This window comes from Ascidia mentula, chromosome 6, assembly GCF_947561715.1.
Source record: "Ascidia mentula chromosome 6, kaAscMent1.1, whole genome shotgun sequence".
NCBI classification, from domain to species: domain Eukaryota; kingdom Metazoa; phylum Chordata; class Ascidiacea; order Phlebobranchia; family Ascidiidae; genus Ascidia; species Ascidia mentula.
The window spans coordinates 19,894,313-19,912,122 of record NC_138571.1 but is presented as its reverse complement, the minus strand read 5'-3'; the positions used below and the strand labels follow the sequence as shown (position 1 = coordinate 19,912,122).

The 17,810-nt window shown below is 38.9% G+C and overlaps 1 protein-coding gene and 1 pseudogene across 2 annotated transcripts; both read right to left on the bottom strand.

Annotated features, from left to right (window-relative positions):
* The window catches only part of LOC145907416 (unconventional myosin-X-like), a 22,571-nt pseudogene extending 12,754 nt beyond the window's left edge, over positions 1-9,817 (bottom strand).
* LOC145907460 (uncharacterized) lies at positions 9,070-17,810 on the bottom strand. 2 transcript variants are annotated; one of them, XM_082994866.1, is made up of 8 exons: positions 17,568-17,810; positions 17,140-17,486; positions 16,903-17,001; positions 15,905-16,024; positions 10,643-10,780; positions 10,242-10,454; positions 9,974-10,095; positions 9,070-9,755 (listed from the first exon to the last, which is right to left on the bottom strand). In XM_082994866.1, the coding sequence occupies exons 4-8, from the start codon at positions 15,935-15,937 to the stop codon at positions 9,749-9,751; spliced, it is 513 nt and encodes a 170-aa protein (XP_082850992.1). In that variant the 5' UTR covers positions 15,938-16,024; positions 16,903-17,001; positions 17,140-17,486; positions 17,568-17,810; the 3' UTR covers positions 9,070-9,748. The 2 variants fall into 2 exon arrangements, with proteins under 2 accessions (XP_082850992.1, XP_082850991.1); XM_082994865.1 differs by lacking the exon at positions 9,070-9,755 and having other exon boundaries at positions 9,962-10,095.

Sequence of the window (17,810 nt, the reverse complement as noted above, 5' to 3'; positions counted from 1 at the left end):
AGTGCTTTAAACTCGAAATACCGAGTTGTTAAGGAAGTTGTGACGTAACAAAGTAGGGTGAAAAATATGTTTTTACTTACCGCATGTTGGTTGTGGAGTTTCTGCAGCAGGGATTTGTCCGTTCCTTTCGGAAATCTACTCTCCTCGTTAATAAGTGACATCAAACCGAGGTTTTTCTCCACCAGGTCGAGACACTCACTGTTATCTGACCACTGGACGTCGCACCAGTCTATACCTTCCCTGTAAAGTGGAAGATTGTGAAATGGTGGCAACATTGGTCAAGCGCCCGACTCATATACCAGTAGGAACCTGATCGGGATTCCAGGCCAGGATATCCTGGGTTCGAATCCCGGTGTAGTTAAAAACGATTATAAAATGGTTGGGATTGAAATCACAAAAAAAACACAAATAAGTTAACAAATTTACTAGGGTTCGTGTGCAGGATAGCATGGGTTCGAGTCCCAACGTGGTATGTTAAGATAAAGCGAAAAGTTATTCCCCACAGATATTACCACGACCGAAGATATAAAATACAGGCGAAAAAGTGAAAAATGTAGAGAAAAAAAATACAGAAAAGGTTTTTTAGGTCCTTAATTAATCTAAATAACAAGTGGAGGGGAATGGGAAGATTGTATGGTTTCCATTTTTTGTTGCATTAATTTGTGCTGTCCAATGCAGTAAGTGATGTTTTACGAAGACTCACTTGTTGTATTCGATTTGTTCCAAGCTGAAAATGTGCCGGTTAAAAAATTCCTGTAGTTTTTCGTTTGCAAAGTTGATGCAGAATTGCTCAAAACGATTCACCTGAAAACAACACATGTAGACCCGGCGATAGAAGGTGACTGAATGATTGCAAAGATTTCAGTACTTTCTCACACAATACATTGATGCAACAAGAACAAATAATGTATATCTTGAATTAGAAATAACTGTAACCAAGCAACCCTTTAGCAAAACAAACTTATATGTCCACGTTTCTGGGCTTCAAAAATGTAAAAAAAACGTTTGTAAATTCGACTTTAATCAACATTGATAGAAACGCTGCTGGTTTTTGAGCAATTATAGCAACTGCAGTGTAACTCTAGCTGACATGTATTGTTAGTTTAAAGGAACTGTTCTTGTGGCAACCCTCGCCGGATGGCAGACGTAACTTCGGTTGCAATAAAAACATTTTATACAAGGACTTTTTCTTCATACAATCAAAGCAACTTCGTTACCGAGAAGTTCTCAAAACCGAAAATATCGAGAATTCCGATGAAATGGAAGTCGTCCGGTCCCTTGATGCGGTGATTCACCTTCGAGATTATCCAACGGAATAATTGGGAGTAGAGCGCCATAGAAAGGGAGTCACGTGAGTCGCAGGCCTGCCAATCAGAGACAAGGAATATAGTATTTCATGGGTTCGACTATAGTTGCACAGGATGTAATACAAAGAAAATTTTGTGCATTTTTTGGAGCTTCTCATTAACGTAGTATGAATATATAGACGTGTAACTCTTTAAAACGTTGGCGTTTGAGCTGAATATGATATTTATTCTTGTTCAAATGTTGACGCGTGACTGTGGGAACGAATTGCTGACTCATGCTTACGTAGATCCGCAAGTGCTGAGTAACCGGGTCAGGACTGTTCAAAGCTTTAATGACGCAAGACAGATTTACACAAACATTTGGACAGTTTGTATACACAACACCACAAGTGCCGAGCTAAAAAGAAAAATCGTTTTCCGACCGTGCGTTTGAACGTGATTGTACAGAAAGTCTACTTTGGATACGAATTTGAGTGGTTTCCACTGCAAGGTCACCATGACCTTGTGCTTGTCTCATCTACCTGATCCACGCTTTGCGGTGAGGTTATGTTTTCACCTCTCAACTTCATCGTCCTCTCTTTCATCACCGCCTCCAACCTCTCACTGTCGATCCCGAGCAACTTGGACGTTCTCTCAACAACTGCAGGGACAAAATGTAAGTTCCTGAATATGAAAGCTATGGGAGTCTGTATTACTTTACACTGGATCTGCGCAACACACGCAAAGTGCACGACTTTCCACAGCACATATTATTGATTCTTTATTCTCGCTACGTTAAGAATTAAATGACTCACAGTTTTCACAGCAAGCTTTTACCACAAAGTAGGCAGAAATCCAAGATCTGTTTACATTACTTCTAAATGAACCACACAAAGTTGTCTACACACAAACAACTACACATGCTTGTGGCCGTGATATTAGATAAGACACAAACCATTAGATGTGAACGTTTTACCGAGCATGCACTTGAGTCTGAATACAACATACCGTGGTGAGGTATTTGATTTAACGTGATAACTACAGGACCCCATGCTTATTTTACATAAATTGTTTTTGCAAAAGATTCAACTCTAAAAATTAAAATATGGAACATTCAAAACAACACGAAAAGGTTTATTGTTTGGCTTTTCCATCCAGCGAACAATATTTTTCGTTTTAGTTATGTTTATCGCGAAGTTGTCACCACAAATGCTTCATTGCAAGACACACTAAACCTCCTGGATCCTACTCACGGGAATATTAGTTGCGGTGATCGGATTTAGTGCACATTCTACATGTTGTTGCAAATTAGTGTTGGCTAACTTGGGAGTTAATTAAAAGCATGCGGATGATTCCATCTACAGACAGCTACAGCCTACAACCAGCAATACGTTTACCTGGCAAGATATCCGGTGGAAGAAACGCTTTTCCTATGTTACAAAGTGGAGGAAACGAAAGTAGTTTACATAATAGGAAACTAAACTTAAAACAAGCAAGGAAACGGATTGCTTGAGTTGAGTGGTCTAGGTTAAAACGTACAAAATCAAAGATATCCGACCATCGTTAAATTTCGAAAGACGTGATTGAGAGAAGGCAAACGCCCAAGGAATAAATAAGGAGCAGAGAACAAAGAAAGAAACCAAGTGTTTACGTCCGTGGTTAAATTTGGTCGAACATCGGGGTCACCAACAAAGGTAGGATAAACACCAATGCTTATAGATAAACTTTGACTGAGGGTTTGCATCACAAGTTAGCTGCACAAAAACCCCAAGTACTCCCGGCATTCGGGAACAAACGCCATTGAAAACCTACTGCAAGTCTCCCCATTCATAAATTTCCACATGCCGTGACGTCATAGGTTAAACTCACTCTGTCTTGGTGGAAGCTCGGCTGACGTGGGAGAGATAACTGAGCATGAATTTGGTCGTTTCCGTCTTTCCAGCTCCACTTTCTCCGCTGAATAAAATATTCGGGTTATTAAAAGTCACACAAAAGGTTGTAAAATATTGTTTCGGGGTTATCTCAGGTTATAACGATATCAGGGGTTATTATGGGGCCTTTGGGCTACATGTATATGGTCATGTTTGGTGGAGTTTATACAAGGGCGAGGAAGGCGCCGCGACACCAAGCTGTCAATTGTGGCGGACAAGTCAATACATTGTATTGCGTTATTGCAATACACCATGAACACCCTATATATTACTTCAAAATACCAAGCAAGTGATCATACAATTAATCACATTATTGTGCTACATGGATTTGAGGGGTAGGCGCACATTCAGCAAAACTTTGGTGCAAAAAGTGATTCGAAGGCAACGAATTCGCACTGAAGAATCCTAACATTCATATGGCATTTGGAAAATTCTGTTGCTTTTCCTTCACTCAAATTTCCCCGAAATTTGGCACAGAAGATAATGGGGGAATACCCGGCACTGAGGCACTTTCGTCACGAAGACCGAGATTGAAATGTTGTTGGAATCGAGTTCCTTCGGTCCAATCTCAAAAGAATACAACATGAGGCGAAACGGCCAAAAAACTGTCAATGAACTCTCATAATTCTAGAAGCAATTAAAAAACAGAACCACGTAAATTTGACGTCACGTCTGACGTCAGCATATTGTTACGTTTGTCGACGTTGTTTCCGAACAACACGTGTTTGTAACGATACGAGTTGAATGCAACAACACAGGCCACGCAACAGTGTTTCCAAAAAGTTTTCTGCCGTGATAAAATGTTGGTTCCTTTCGCAAGTGTCCCTCGGTTGTCATAGTAACCGTATTAACGTCAATTAGCGAGTCACTTTCTGCTGTACTTGATGAGCAGGGAACAATTTGTCAGTTTACGCCGTCACAGACAAGTGCTCGGTTACAATTTTAGGATGAACAGGAGCGATAACGAAAAAGTGTTTACACTAAAAGCAGGAAAATTTGAGTTGCAGTCCCAGCAACTCGTCCGTCAACTTAATTTGAAGATTTCCAAAACAATTCGCTTGCGTTCGATTACAATAGATAAGATTTCCAAAATGTTTTAAACAGGATTCCGTTTAAACGTTCGTTTGAGTTACGCCTGTGGTTGTTGAGGGAAATACAACATAGAAATCAATCTTTAAACCTTATTTAATTGCAATTAACCAAAACCTTTCCCCGAAACACGCCGTGCGTTCACATCAAGTGTTTAAATACACGCATGTCCATGTTTAGCGCTAATCTCCAAATCATCCAATTTTAAAATTTTTGTTCAAACACCAAACTAGACTCAGTCGTGACCTGTTGCCATGGCAACTGTTAAGCCAATCAAAGGTCAGCTAATTTGCCACGTCACACATTACCGGAAAATGCTAAACATGATTCGGCGCCAAATATGCACCATGCGCTTGTGGGGTGGAAACCGGGTTCCGGGAAAAAATCTTTCGTTTAAATCTGCTTATAATGGAAATAATCGCATGACGTTCTGTGGTGATGTGGATTGAATTTAAATCCGGACCCAGGGGAGCGGAGGTAACGCGTTTTCAAACTTTTCAAACTATCGACATGAGTATGAGACGGGATATGCATAAAAAAAACGATTCGTTTCTTTATAAAAGTTTGCCCCCAACGACCTCACATAAATGTTCAAAAACATTTTCAACCGAAACAACCCCAGGGCTGACATTTCCTATAGATCGTTAACAAACCTCCTGATGTTTTACTTGTTCTCATGGGATTCAAGTCCACCCACCTGATGAGCACACACTGATTTTCCTCCCTCTTCCACATGCACGTGTAGCACTCATTGGATACAGCGTGCACGTGTGGAGGTTCCTCTCCAAGGTCCTTGTTTTTGTATTTCGCCAAAACATCGTCGGAGTAGAGGTCGTGGAGGCGTTTGTACGGGTTCACAGAGATTAAGATTGAACCGATGTAGGTCTGCGCAACAAGGTTTATACGTCGTCACTGATGACGTAACACAGGATTTAATGATTCGAGCACGGCTGCTTTCGGTTATTAAAATGATGGAAACCCCTAATATGAAAGTGGTACAAAACAATGAGCGGGTTCAGCATTATACGAAGGTTGAGGTTTTTCGCTTTTGCTTATTGAACATGGACAATAATTTGCTTTGATATTCGTCCGTTTATGTTGTGAAGCTTTGGCGTGAATCGTGTTATGTCTGAGTGATGTTCGCAGAAACACTGAATCAATTTCAACCGATTTGTCGGGGCGTCGTCTCAGCAAATCAATTAAATCACTTCAAACTAGGGAAAAAATTCTGATTACTCAGAAGCTTTAACGCAGCATCGTTAATTACATAAGATGGGTCGTTTGAAAATGCGTCTTCAAATGTGTGGTGTTAAAGACGGTTCCACTTCCCAGGTAATTACATGAGGTAAGTGCGCGTAAACCCTTCCCCGGGCTACGTCAATCTGTCAAGGTTCGTGTGTTGCGCATTCGGTGACGTTAATGTGTGGAATTGATAGCTTAACTGACGTGTGAAAAGTGATCACGTGACTTGAGCGTTCGTTCACGCGAAAATATTGCAACAAATTGTTCGTAACGCTGGCGGATCTCGAAGTTAATCCGTTCGTGATTTGTGTTTTGTGTTGAATCAAATCGATAAACACCCAAGTCGTTGTTTACATAAAAAGTGAAACAGACGTAAAGGTGTTGAACGAACAAACCAACGATTAAAGTTAAAATTAGTTTTCGGCTATTAACATACATCATATAACCAAATATCTCGGGGAAAACAAAACCGAAACCTCAGGTTGACAAAACCTTTGTACTTTTGCATCCACAGAAAGTTGCCTTTACATATTCAGACAAAAATCCCCGACTTCCACCGAAATATTCCAACACAATCACACACATCCGAAACCACAACAAAACCTTAACCGAGAACCAAACCCTTTTTACTGGCATAAACTTTACGTTCATTCAGTGCGCCAAAATTGATGCGTGTTTTATGCAAATTTTTATTTACATGTTTATGCAAAGTAAGTGCGATTAACACCGGATGGATAATTTTATGAAACTTTAATAACGGTAAAAAATTTTATGTTTTTGTGTTGCAGAGCGAACATTCATTTTATCACAATCGGGTTGAAGCGCAGGAAACACAGGCGCAAATTATTCACTGCAATAAAGATATGAGGAACTAAGGGTGTGGAGACTCAACGAAGGCAATTCTGTCGGCCGCACAAATCAACTTTTGCGACAATAATCGCGATCATTTTCAGCCCAAATGCAAAACCAAATCACTCTCAATCAAACCCCACCCAAGGTACAAATTATAAACACATCTTGTTTGTAAAAACGTAAGCTCTTACGTAAATGTCGTTCTTCTGATATCTGGTGTTCAGATTGCATAGAATAGTAGCTTGGTTCAACTCGGAGAGTTTCGCCATGTCCGGGACTCCATCGTTGACTCCATTCATCGGCTTCACATCAGACCCAGTTACCTCCGAAACCCACTTTCGTTGTTCCTAAAATAAATCCAACAGTTTTTTAAAACATCCACAAAATACCCTTGATGACATGCATTTGTACACTGTAGTTCCCAATTAAGCTGACCGCAGGTCATGTTACTATTGCAACAAGCATTTAATGTTTACACTTTAATTTAGGCAGTGCAGCTTATTGACTGTGGCACTGCGCAAGCTTTTACACTAGCAGGCACACAGATTTCCACTTTGTGGTACCTTTCGGTCAACGTCGATTCGTTGGCCACAGTCAACAGCTCCACTTATAAGACCTTACAAGTTGAAACAGTGTGTACACCCTGTTTGCAGGGGGTATTTTTTTCCGCCCATGGTTCATATAGAGACAGTAAAGATAAACTAAAGGCATTTACCTCGTGGTTAAACACCAATATATCGGTTCAACTGCAAGTATGGAACAAAATAAAAATATGTTTTGTAGAAAATTTAAAAGACATTGGGATGGGTCAATTCATCAAGTAATGAGTCCATAAAAAAGATAATTTCCTCGTGAATCAGCCTTGAGATCGTTGCCTGCTGCCGTTAAACCGGGATTTTTTTTGTTTCAGCAAAGCTCCTTGTCCTGAAATGAATGAGGAGTTCTACATCCATTGTGACGTACAAAACGACGGGAGCCAAAATCCTTTCATGGGTGTTTCAAGTCGCTTAGTACCAGGAAACGTTTCAACGCAAAACTCACTTTCAGGGAAGCTAAGTTGCAGGAAATACACAAGCTCTGTGCGTGACGCTGAAAATGTCACCTTTTTTGGCAAAGAAAACAATTTTTCCCCAGCAGTAGAACCATTCATCTTCTACCAATCCAATAATACGCAAACGATTCTGCATTCCCTTTAAAAACGCCAAGTTATCACTTTTGTTACGTCACTTTCGCACGTATCTTTTCGAATGGCGGATGAGAGCAACGTATTAGACAGGCGGCAAAACTTTTCACGGCCTTGGTTTTGCCCCTAAGAAAACCTCTCGATTGTGATTATTACTCCTGTACTACAGTGAAAATAAACCGCCCAAAGCCATGAAGTCTGCCGAAAACTTTCAGTCTTTTTTATAACGGAGCGGTGAAGGTTTGTACTAGGGTTGCTAGGCCGACAGGCAATATATATCGGTTACTTCCACAGCTACATATTTTGTGGCATAACAGTTAGGACAGGGTGCACAACATCGTAAGGCACGCATGACAACTTGGGTACGCCATCGGTTTGAAAATGGCAAGGGAGCTGATTTTCAATGTTTGAAAATATTTTCGTCCCGAATTGTGAGTTTGTTCAATGAACTCTCTTTGTCAACATATTCAGGACATCGCCCTTACAAACGGCTCGCAAATGTTTGGCAAGCATTAGTAAGTTTCGGCAAATGTCAAACTCACATGGCAAGAAGAACTGTAACTACCTGTATTATAGGAGGAAGTAAAATACCTCCCACTCTTTCAACCGAGAAACACGTGATTGCCACGAGATATCCGGACGTTGGTTCGCAAGAAATGTTGTAAATGTTTCTCAGGAATTTCCAATGCATTTGTAACAAACTACAGTTAGTTAAAGCAAGGTTTAATGCCTGCTTCGTGGTTTAAGCCAGGTGACCACAACTTTTCGTGCAACATTGACCGGTTAAGCGCAGGCATTATTTTCACGCTCAACCGATCTTCAAGGCGCGCCAGATAAACTTAACCATAGATCAACCGAAGGCCGTTTTCCGAATATCAATACATCATGAGGTTAACGCGTCCTTTCTGTAGCGAGTTGCAATAATGACTCATGGCCCGGTTTACAAGTGGGTAAAGACACGTGATTTAAGAAATGTTTGGTCATCAGCAGGGCTGTAGCGCAGACACGAGAGAAACATTGCGATCGCCGACTTGTTAGGGATGCGATCGGTCCGAAACGTAAACAAGAACCAAGGTACAGAATTGCGTCAAAGGAAGCCACGCTGAGTCACAGCCGCTCAGCAAACAGTAACGACAACAAGTGTCTGGTGAGTGCTGGTTGGTTTTTGTGGAACTGTTGGGTTGTAAGTTATGTACGTTGTGGTTCGCAAAGGACTTGTTTGCGGTCACGGCGGTTGCGGAAGTGCTTGTTCCACGTAAACTTACGGTTAGCTTAAAATTTTAAACCAGTAAAGTACTGTACAGTTATTTCAACATAAACACATTAAACACGCGACCCCATTTTGTCCCTTCTGCTGGTGCCATGACCCAAGTTCGTTTACAAAAATACCACAATAAATTCATTTAACATAACGAACGAAACATTGCTTCAGGCTTTTTTATAGTACCGCCTACCTCTCCATAGTCAGTCTTGTACACAACCTCCACACCGTCGCATTCAACAACCACAGCCGGCGTCCATTCGTCTGCGTTTGAACCATTCACCAACCAAACTCTTCCGCCCTGTTTTACAACAGATGGTTTCAGTTTATACAAACTATATGATGTCAAAAAAGAACATTTGAACTCAATACATTAAATGTGCAGCCGATGGTTTGTTATGTGGAGTTGAGCTACACTTTCGAGGATATTTATTGATGTTAAAATGATTTGTTGCAATAAATATCAAGTCTGTTTGGAATAAATTAACATTTTTCTTCAGTGTTAAAGTGCATTTTACTTTGTATTGACTTTATTGACTTGAAGCAACTGGTGAGTCCAGTCAACTTTCATATGTAAGTATTTCACAGGATCTTACAAACATTACTTAACAATTGGTCACAAACGTTCAAGCACTTCCAAGTGCCTTCAACACAGCTAGGAGAAATTGCCTCCACGCCGCTTGTCTCGGGCCGGTCATCACAAACCCACGTGTGTGACGTAACAATGCACTCTATGATACCGAATGCTGTGTTGTTTTAAAGGTGGGCGAGTAAAAGCATATTTACGCAATAGAGTGTTTTGATATATTTGAATAATGTATGAATAGAACACTTACCACTGTTGTGACGTCAGATTCGGCCATTGTTCGCGAATAATCCGTTCGCTGGTTGAATTGAACTTATGTCAAAAACTAAATGATTAAAACATGCATTGCATTAGGACTATTACCTATGCTGTAAACCAACATTTGATGATTAAGTAAAGTAGCACAGGTTCCATGTATTATGCAAAAGCACTAATTAACGTGGCTTTATCCCGGTATAATCGATTGCCAGGTTCTTTATAGTGACAACTTTAGCTGGAAACAAATAATGGATTGTTTCCAAACATTTTCACTGTTATCTTAACTGTAGAAAGAGCTGGTCAATGGCTGTCTGTAAATTACAGCCTCTGTTTTCGTCTGCCTTCTCGTCGGGGTAATATTCCTCACCCACGTTCGTTACAAATTCATCGGTTGCTTCAGGTTGATCCTGATTAAAAATTATTAGAGTCAGCAAAACAAACAAAAATTCTTTTTTTGTAAAAATACCAGATTATTTTTTTGCCAACTTAGATTGTTCTTAAATACCTTCCAGTATTCTGAATCATATTATGACATCACAACACTTATTCTCACCACTTCCAGCGCTAGACTCTCCCTGACCTCGCTTCGTCGATGCATCTGCGCGATCTCAAGTTCAAGTTGGAAGATCCTCTCCATCTCCTCCCGTTCCGCATCATCAAGCTCCTCCTCTCCATCGGATGAGAGCATCCTCTTGTTCACGGTTGAGTAAGCACTGGCTACGTCAGCGGAATCTATGACGGCGTCGAGTGACGCAAGAGTCGATTCCTGCCCGAAGAGATAGGCGAGTTGTATTTTTACAATAGAAATATGATTTGAATCTCTTGCTGGCGGAAACCAAGAAACAATTAAATTAAAACTTCCAAGTGTTAGAAAGTAACCAACCCAAAAAGCAAGTATTTTGTTTAAAAGAACAAGATTTGTTTCACAAAAACGCAGCACACACAAGCACCCACGTGTTCGCCATCCATGGATTTGCGGGGGCTGTACATTTTTTCACAAGGTGGGGGCGGTGGGGGTGAAGAAAGATCCTCAGCGTCCTCCTCCAATCCGTTCTCCGTCGCTTCCCTGGCCATTTCAACCTCTCTCGCCATCTGGAAAGGGGAAATTTTACTAGATAATCAGAGAGTGACCAAGTATTGTGGGAATGATTAACACACAGAAAGCATTGCACTTTTCGTGTTACTTGTACAAACATGTCAACCAATTGCAAAACAAGAAACACACATGTTGTGTAGTAGATTTGTATAAAATACAGTCATTGTTTACATAAAATAACAAAAAAATGTAAATACAATACTTTGCTTTATAGAGATGGAAGTTCAATGTTGTTTCAAATGAGCAGTTGAGTTATGGCTCTGATTATAGTGTTCCTCTGTCTAGTTCTGTGCTAAAGACTAGACATGACACCAGATGTATGTTTGATACTTCGTTATTGCTCGTTCGAATAGAATACCAATAGAATCCCTAGCATGTGGTTATCCGGTCACGTGACGTATTGTTTACATAGAGATCATGTTACACTCGATAGTTTGTAAACACTACATTCCTCCCCAAGTCATAGATGTTAAATCACAGGTTCAAGGTTATTTAACATAATACACAATGGCGGTTCGCTTCAAAGTAACACAATGGCATGGTTCAGTACATGAAGATACTGGGAGGTATTCGGACCAGAAATTGGCAGGATAACACAGGTAGTTTGGCAATCATACACTGGCTTCTTATGAAAGTATAAAAGGATGTTTGACGTACGTATTGTGAAGAATGGCAATATACAGCATAGGTAATGAAGTACTGCAATATACAAGCAAATGAATCATGCACAATAGCATTTACATGTAAGTACCATCTCTCAGATATTGAGGGAGTCTACGATTTCGAGAAGGATAGCGAGGAACTGGGTCGCTTTCAAGAAAATCATGTGCACTGTGTTCTTCACAAGTTGTTGTGTTATCATGGTCATATGTAAAATATGGGTGATCATTATCTGTATGTACATCATGTTGTGATGTTTTGTTTATTTTCTTAAAGAATGATGAATTTCTTGTCACTGTTTTGTGTTTGTTTTGTACTGTGATCATTGTGCCTTTTATGTGTGTAACAGTGAATGGTGTTGGATTGTAAGGAAGCATTAATTTGCCTTCTTTTTTTTCTTTCAAAAGAACCTTATCGCCAATTTGAAAATGTGATTCTTTTGCATGTGAATGGTTGTCAGCATATTTCTTCATTTTCAGTTTTGCTTTCTCATCTCTGTCATGAAGTTGTGTGTCTTCTTTCATGTCATCAACATGAGGAATAGTGATTTTTATTTTCCTTCCAAGTAGGAGTTCTGCAGGGCTCACTTGTGTAGTAGAATGAGGTGTAGCTCTGTAGTTTCTCAGAAATTGATGTAGATTACTTTTCCACAAGTTAGTTTCAGCATTCATGATTCTTACAGCTTTGTTGAGAGTTTTCATAAACCTTTCTGCTTCAGCATTTGCCTTTGGCCAATGTGGAGTGATTTTGCGATGAGTAAATCCAAGTTGTTTTGCAAAATTCTTGAATTCATAGCTGTGGACCATTATCTGTTTTTAGGATGTCTGGTATTCCAAAACATGAAAATGTCTTTTCCAATACTGGAATGACTGAGGTTGCTTTTGTTGACTTGATTACTTCGACAATTGGATATCTGGAATATTCATCAATTAATACAAAAAGATATTCTCCTGATGGAAATGGACCAGAAAAATCTAGACTGAGTTCTTTCCGTGGACTTTTTGGCAGTTATGACATTTGCAGTGGTTCATAGTTGTTGGTAACTGTAGCAGCTTGACAGTATATACAATCTTTGACTGTTTCTTCCACTGTTTTGTCAATTCCAGGGAACCATATGTGTTCTCGGAGGAGTTTCTTGGTTTTGACACTTCCTTGGTGTCCTTCATGTGCCAATTTAATGACTTTCTTTTGTAACATTTTTGGAATAACTATTTTTGTACCTTTTAGAAGGAGATCATCCTCTGTTACTACCAGTTCATTTCTGATTAACAAAAATGGTCTTAGGTTTGGACCATCCAAATTTGCTTTCCATTTGTTGTTTCTTGTCAATTCAATAACCTTCTGAACTACTTCATCTTTTTGCAAGGCTTCTTGTATGTCAGCTTTTGTCATTGCTGTTGGTATAGCTGATGTTGCAATGAAATTTATGTATAATTCAGTATCATTTGTTTCTTTGACAGAATGGTGAGTGATAGGATGTCGTGACATGTAATCTGCTGGATTATCTTTGCCAGGACGGTATACAACTTTCAAATTGTATGGTTGCAATCTCAAATTCCATCTTTCAATTCTTGCTAGAGGTTTTGATGATGGGTTTTTGAATATCAATTCTAATGGCTTGTGATCTGTCACAAGAGTAAATGGTTTTTGTATTCCATACAAATACAAGTGAAAATGTTCACATCCCCAAACAATTGCTAAAGCTTCACGTTCTGTTTGTGAATATCTTTGTTCAACGGGTGTGAACACTTTGCTTGCATACGCCACAATATAGAGATTATTATCTTCATCTCTTTGAGTAAGGACAGCACCTAACCCAACTGGACTTGCATCGAATATCAACTCAGTTTCTTTTTGTTAATCAAAATAGCGTATGACTGACTTGTTTGTCAAACTGTCTTTCAGTTGTTGCAATGCTTCATCGTGTTTGGAGTTCCACTTCCAAGTACAGTTCTTGTGTGTTAATTCTCTCAATGGTTGAGTGATTGTAGCATAATCTTTAATTAATCTGGAACAGTAGTTAGCTAATCCCAGTAAGCTTCTTACTTCTTGTACTGATTTGGGAGTTTCAGCATTTTTAATTGCTTCAATCTTTTTCTCTTGAGCATAGATTCCAGTTTTGCTCATAACAAATCCAAAAAATTCAAGTTTAGACCTGTTGAACTCACATTTTTTCTTGTTTAATGTAAGATTTTTCAGTCTCAAAATATTGAGTACAGCAGTGAGACTTTTATCATGTTCAGCTATAGTTTTTCCAAATACAATGATGTCATCACCTACATTCAATGCACCTGGTATGCCTTCTATCAGTTGTTGTATGATCTTCTGGAATAATTCAGCAGCAGAACAAACTCCAAAGTTTAGGCGTTTCTATCTGTAAAGACCATCATGTGTAGAGAAAGTTGTGATGTATCTACTGTTTTCATCCAACTCAATTTGAGGATATCCTTTGTTTAGATTCAACTTGGAGAATACTATTGCTCCATTCAAACTGTGGATAATATCATCAAGTGTAGGACAGATGTGTCTTTCTCTGTGTATAGCTTTGTTAGCTTGTCGCATATCCACACAAATGCGAACTTCTTCTGGACTGTTTGGTTTTGGTGGAGTTACTATTGGAGAGACCCAAGGAGTAGGACCTGAAACTTTTTCAATGATTTCATTCTTCTCCAAATACTCTAGTTCTTTCTTCACTTTATCTCTGATATGGAACGGTACTCTTCTGTGTGGCTGTGCTATTGGTTGTACTGATTTATCAATGTGCAACTTTGCTTTGTATCCTTTGAGTTTGCCAATTCCTTCAAATCCGTCAGCGTATGATTCAAGGATATTTTCTTCAGCAGCCTTTACCATGGTGTTTGCAATTTCAAGCAAATGTAGCTTTTTTGATGTACCATAACTCAACAAACAACCATGTTCACCTTTCACCACATACAACTTTGTATGGATTTTGAAACTTGCTGTTTTAACTTCAGCATGGATCTTCCCTAAGATTGGTAATGGTTTTTTCGCTCCATATACATGTATCTCTGTTTTAGTTTTCTCTAGTGTGCAATCTTTCAACTTTTTCAGATTTTTATCATCAATTATGTTTACAGATGCACCGGAGTCTATTACGAAAGGAATTTCTTGTTCATTCACTTTCAAGATCATGTGTGGTGTTTTATAGTTGACGCTCTTTATTTGACACATGGATACACATCGTGATGCTTCATCACTTTCATCTGAACTATAGATGTTTTCTGTATTTCTAACTTGTCTCTTGTTTTTGTTCATAAGACAACATTGAGGAAAATGATTGAACTTTCCGCAATTATCACACTTGTTTCCAAATGCTGGACAAGACTTGCGTCCGCGTGCATGAGGATAGTTTCCTGCACAGAAGTTACATTTTCTGTGTTTTGATTCTACATGCTTGTTTGAAGCTGTTTTGTTTTCTTCTGGAAATCTTTTCTGCTTGACTCTGGAGACCATTTCTTCATTTGCTGGCTCCGACTTGATTCGATTTGCTATGGCTGATGCATGTGATTCTGATGATTCCATAGCGTATGCCATACCAAGCAGTTCTGTGAGATTGATACCTCTTCTTTCAAAGGCTCTAATTCTCAACCTGTTTGCACTTGCAAATAATCTGATATTTGATCTCTTGGTCACGATCATGGAATTCACATTCAGCAGATAGGTTGTGAAGTCGTGAATAAAATTGATTCATGCTTTCATCCTCCAACTGTTTTGACTCACGAAACTTAAATACTTCATAGTCAGTATGTTTCTTCAGAATGAAATACTTATTAAGAGCTTCAAGAGCTTTGTCATAATCGTCAGCATCACCAGTGTCTGGTAAAGTTTCAAAAATGTCAAATACTTCTGCTCCTGCATAAACTTTCAAAAGAGATCTTTTCTTTTTGTTGTCTGTGACATCTTCGGACACAAAGAAATGTTCTAGACGTTTAACCCACTTCACCCAACGTGAACCTGTTGTTGACGGATCAGTTATGTCAAATATGGGTAGTCTATCAGACTTTGATGCAGCCATCTTGTTTTTGTTCGGCTTTTACGTCTGTATGTCTCTTTAACTTTCGAGTATAGTCGAGGTTATAGTTGTTTACACTCGTTATCCTCGTCGCCAGTTATAGTGTTCCTCTGTCTAGTTCTGTGCTAAAGACTAGACATGACACCAGATGATAAGCAATGTGGAGCCAATAATATGAATTTGTGTATAAGCTGCAGACAGATGGCCACTGTTTCGACCTAAAAGGTCTCATCAGTGCAGCTGGTGTGACTATCAGACGACTTTGCTGACAAAACGGCCACCAGATGTATGTTTGATACTCCGTTATTGCTCGTTCGAATAGAATACCAATAGAATCCCTAGCATGTGGTTATCCGGTCATGTGACGTATTGTTTACATAGAGATCATGTTACACTCGATAGTTTGTAAACACTACACTGATCTTACTTGCATCATTTTCACGAAGTAGTGTTGTCCCATTGTTTGTCCAAATATACTTGAAGGCTTGTCTTTTTTTGTGCTGCAAGCAAGTGTTGAATAGTTTTCGGTTTTGTCTTGTCAAACTTTCTGTCATGAAAATATTTTGCAGGTTGGAAGTTGTTTCTTTGGAGTTGGGGAAATGCAGATTTGATTTGTTGAAAAATATTTAATTCCTGATTTTCCTTGAGATAAACTTTCAGTTATCGGTGGGGATTATTTTGATGAGCTGCTTGTTGTTCTCACAGGTATTCTGTGTGAGATGCCAGATCAGTTTTTTTAATCGATACTCCCATGTGTTTGGCAATTGCAATTTGGTCGGTGCATTCTTCTTTAGTTTGTGTTACTCAAAATATTTGTTTGCAAAAAAAACAGAAAACAACAACAATTGAACTGAAAGAAAAAGTATTAAAATTGCGAACATACATATTTAAATGCATTCTCTCCTGCTATGTTGTCCAAGGATATTTACTTCACTTTTGCTTCTTCAACATCTGTTCGCAATTTTAATACTTTTTCTTTCAGTTCAACTGTTATTGTTTTCTGTTTCCTTTACAAACAAATATTTTTAGCCAAAATTTTCCTATTCCAACCTTATTGAAATAGACCTGGGGACACTGTGGATGGTTTTGACTTGTAGGGGTCTCATAAGTGCAGTTGGTGACTGTGGCCCAGGACTAGCTCGCAAACTAGCCAGGAATAGATATTTTTCAACGTAAGTCAGTTGGGTACCCATAACTGGGCATCAAACAATATAGACGAACCACTGTGGAGCGCATTATGCCCAAACAACTGCTTGGTATTCAACAGTGTTATCAGTATCAAATCATATGGTTCGTTATGGTTCATATGCATTTTTCTTTAGAATCAATTTTGTTTTGAACGAATTTGTACACAGTTTTTACTTCATGTATGGAGTTTAGGTCGGCATAAACTCAACGTGATAATAAACAGTTCAAATTAAAAACCTGCATTTTGCGGCTGTTCAGCAATTCATGATATCACGTTTATAAACAGCGCCGGTTCTCATGTTTAGAAATGTTCACAACAGATTTTTGTGCTGGAACCTGTATGAGACAAACAATAAAAGTTAAACATAAATTATATAAAAAAGAACAAAATGTTACATTATAAGATTAATGTAGCAGTTCAAATCTGGAGCTAAACAAGAATTTAACTCGACCACAAAAAATGGAAAAACTCACTAAAAGTCCCATGAAATGGTGACAATACCGATGTCCATGTGAGTATTGTGGATGTCAACTGATGGAACTTAGTTTACATGAAAACATTTTGTTGCCACTTTTACAAACAACCTCATCCACATCAATTGTAAAAAGTTCAGGGTTCTCCAATTCTATTTTGTTCCAATTTGATGAAAGTTTTGAAAATAATTTGGATTCTTCTGTGAATTGGTTGAGATGCCATTGCCAAGCAACACTCATGTGGTAGGATGGTTTGTGTAGTAAGGCTTGCAATGAAAATCCATGAATGCTTTATCCACGATCTGAACGACTTTATTCAGTTGTTGAATTGCAGGTTGCCCTGAAATCTGGAATTGTTTGGAAACAATAACAAACAATCTGATACCAAATCAAGACAAGAAATGCTGTGAAAAAAGTTTCACCCTTACCTTAAACCCACAAAATGATCTTGTTTTTTCATCGTTCACATAAATGTTCAAATCATCAGATGATAATGTGATTGATACGGTGGCCCACAAGTGCCAACGCGAAATATTAACGATGCGCGAAATATATTTTCACTGCGCAAAATATATTTCGACTGCGCGAAATATTTTAAGACTGCGCAAAATATATTTCGACTGCGCGAAATATTTTAAGACTGCGCGAAATATTTTAAGACCGCTACAAAT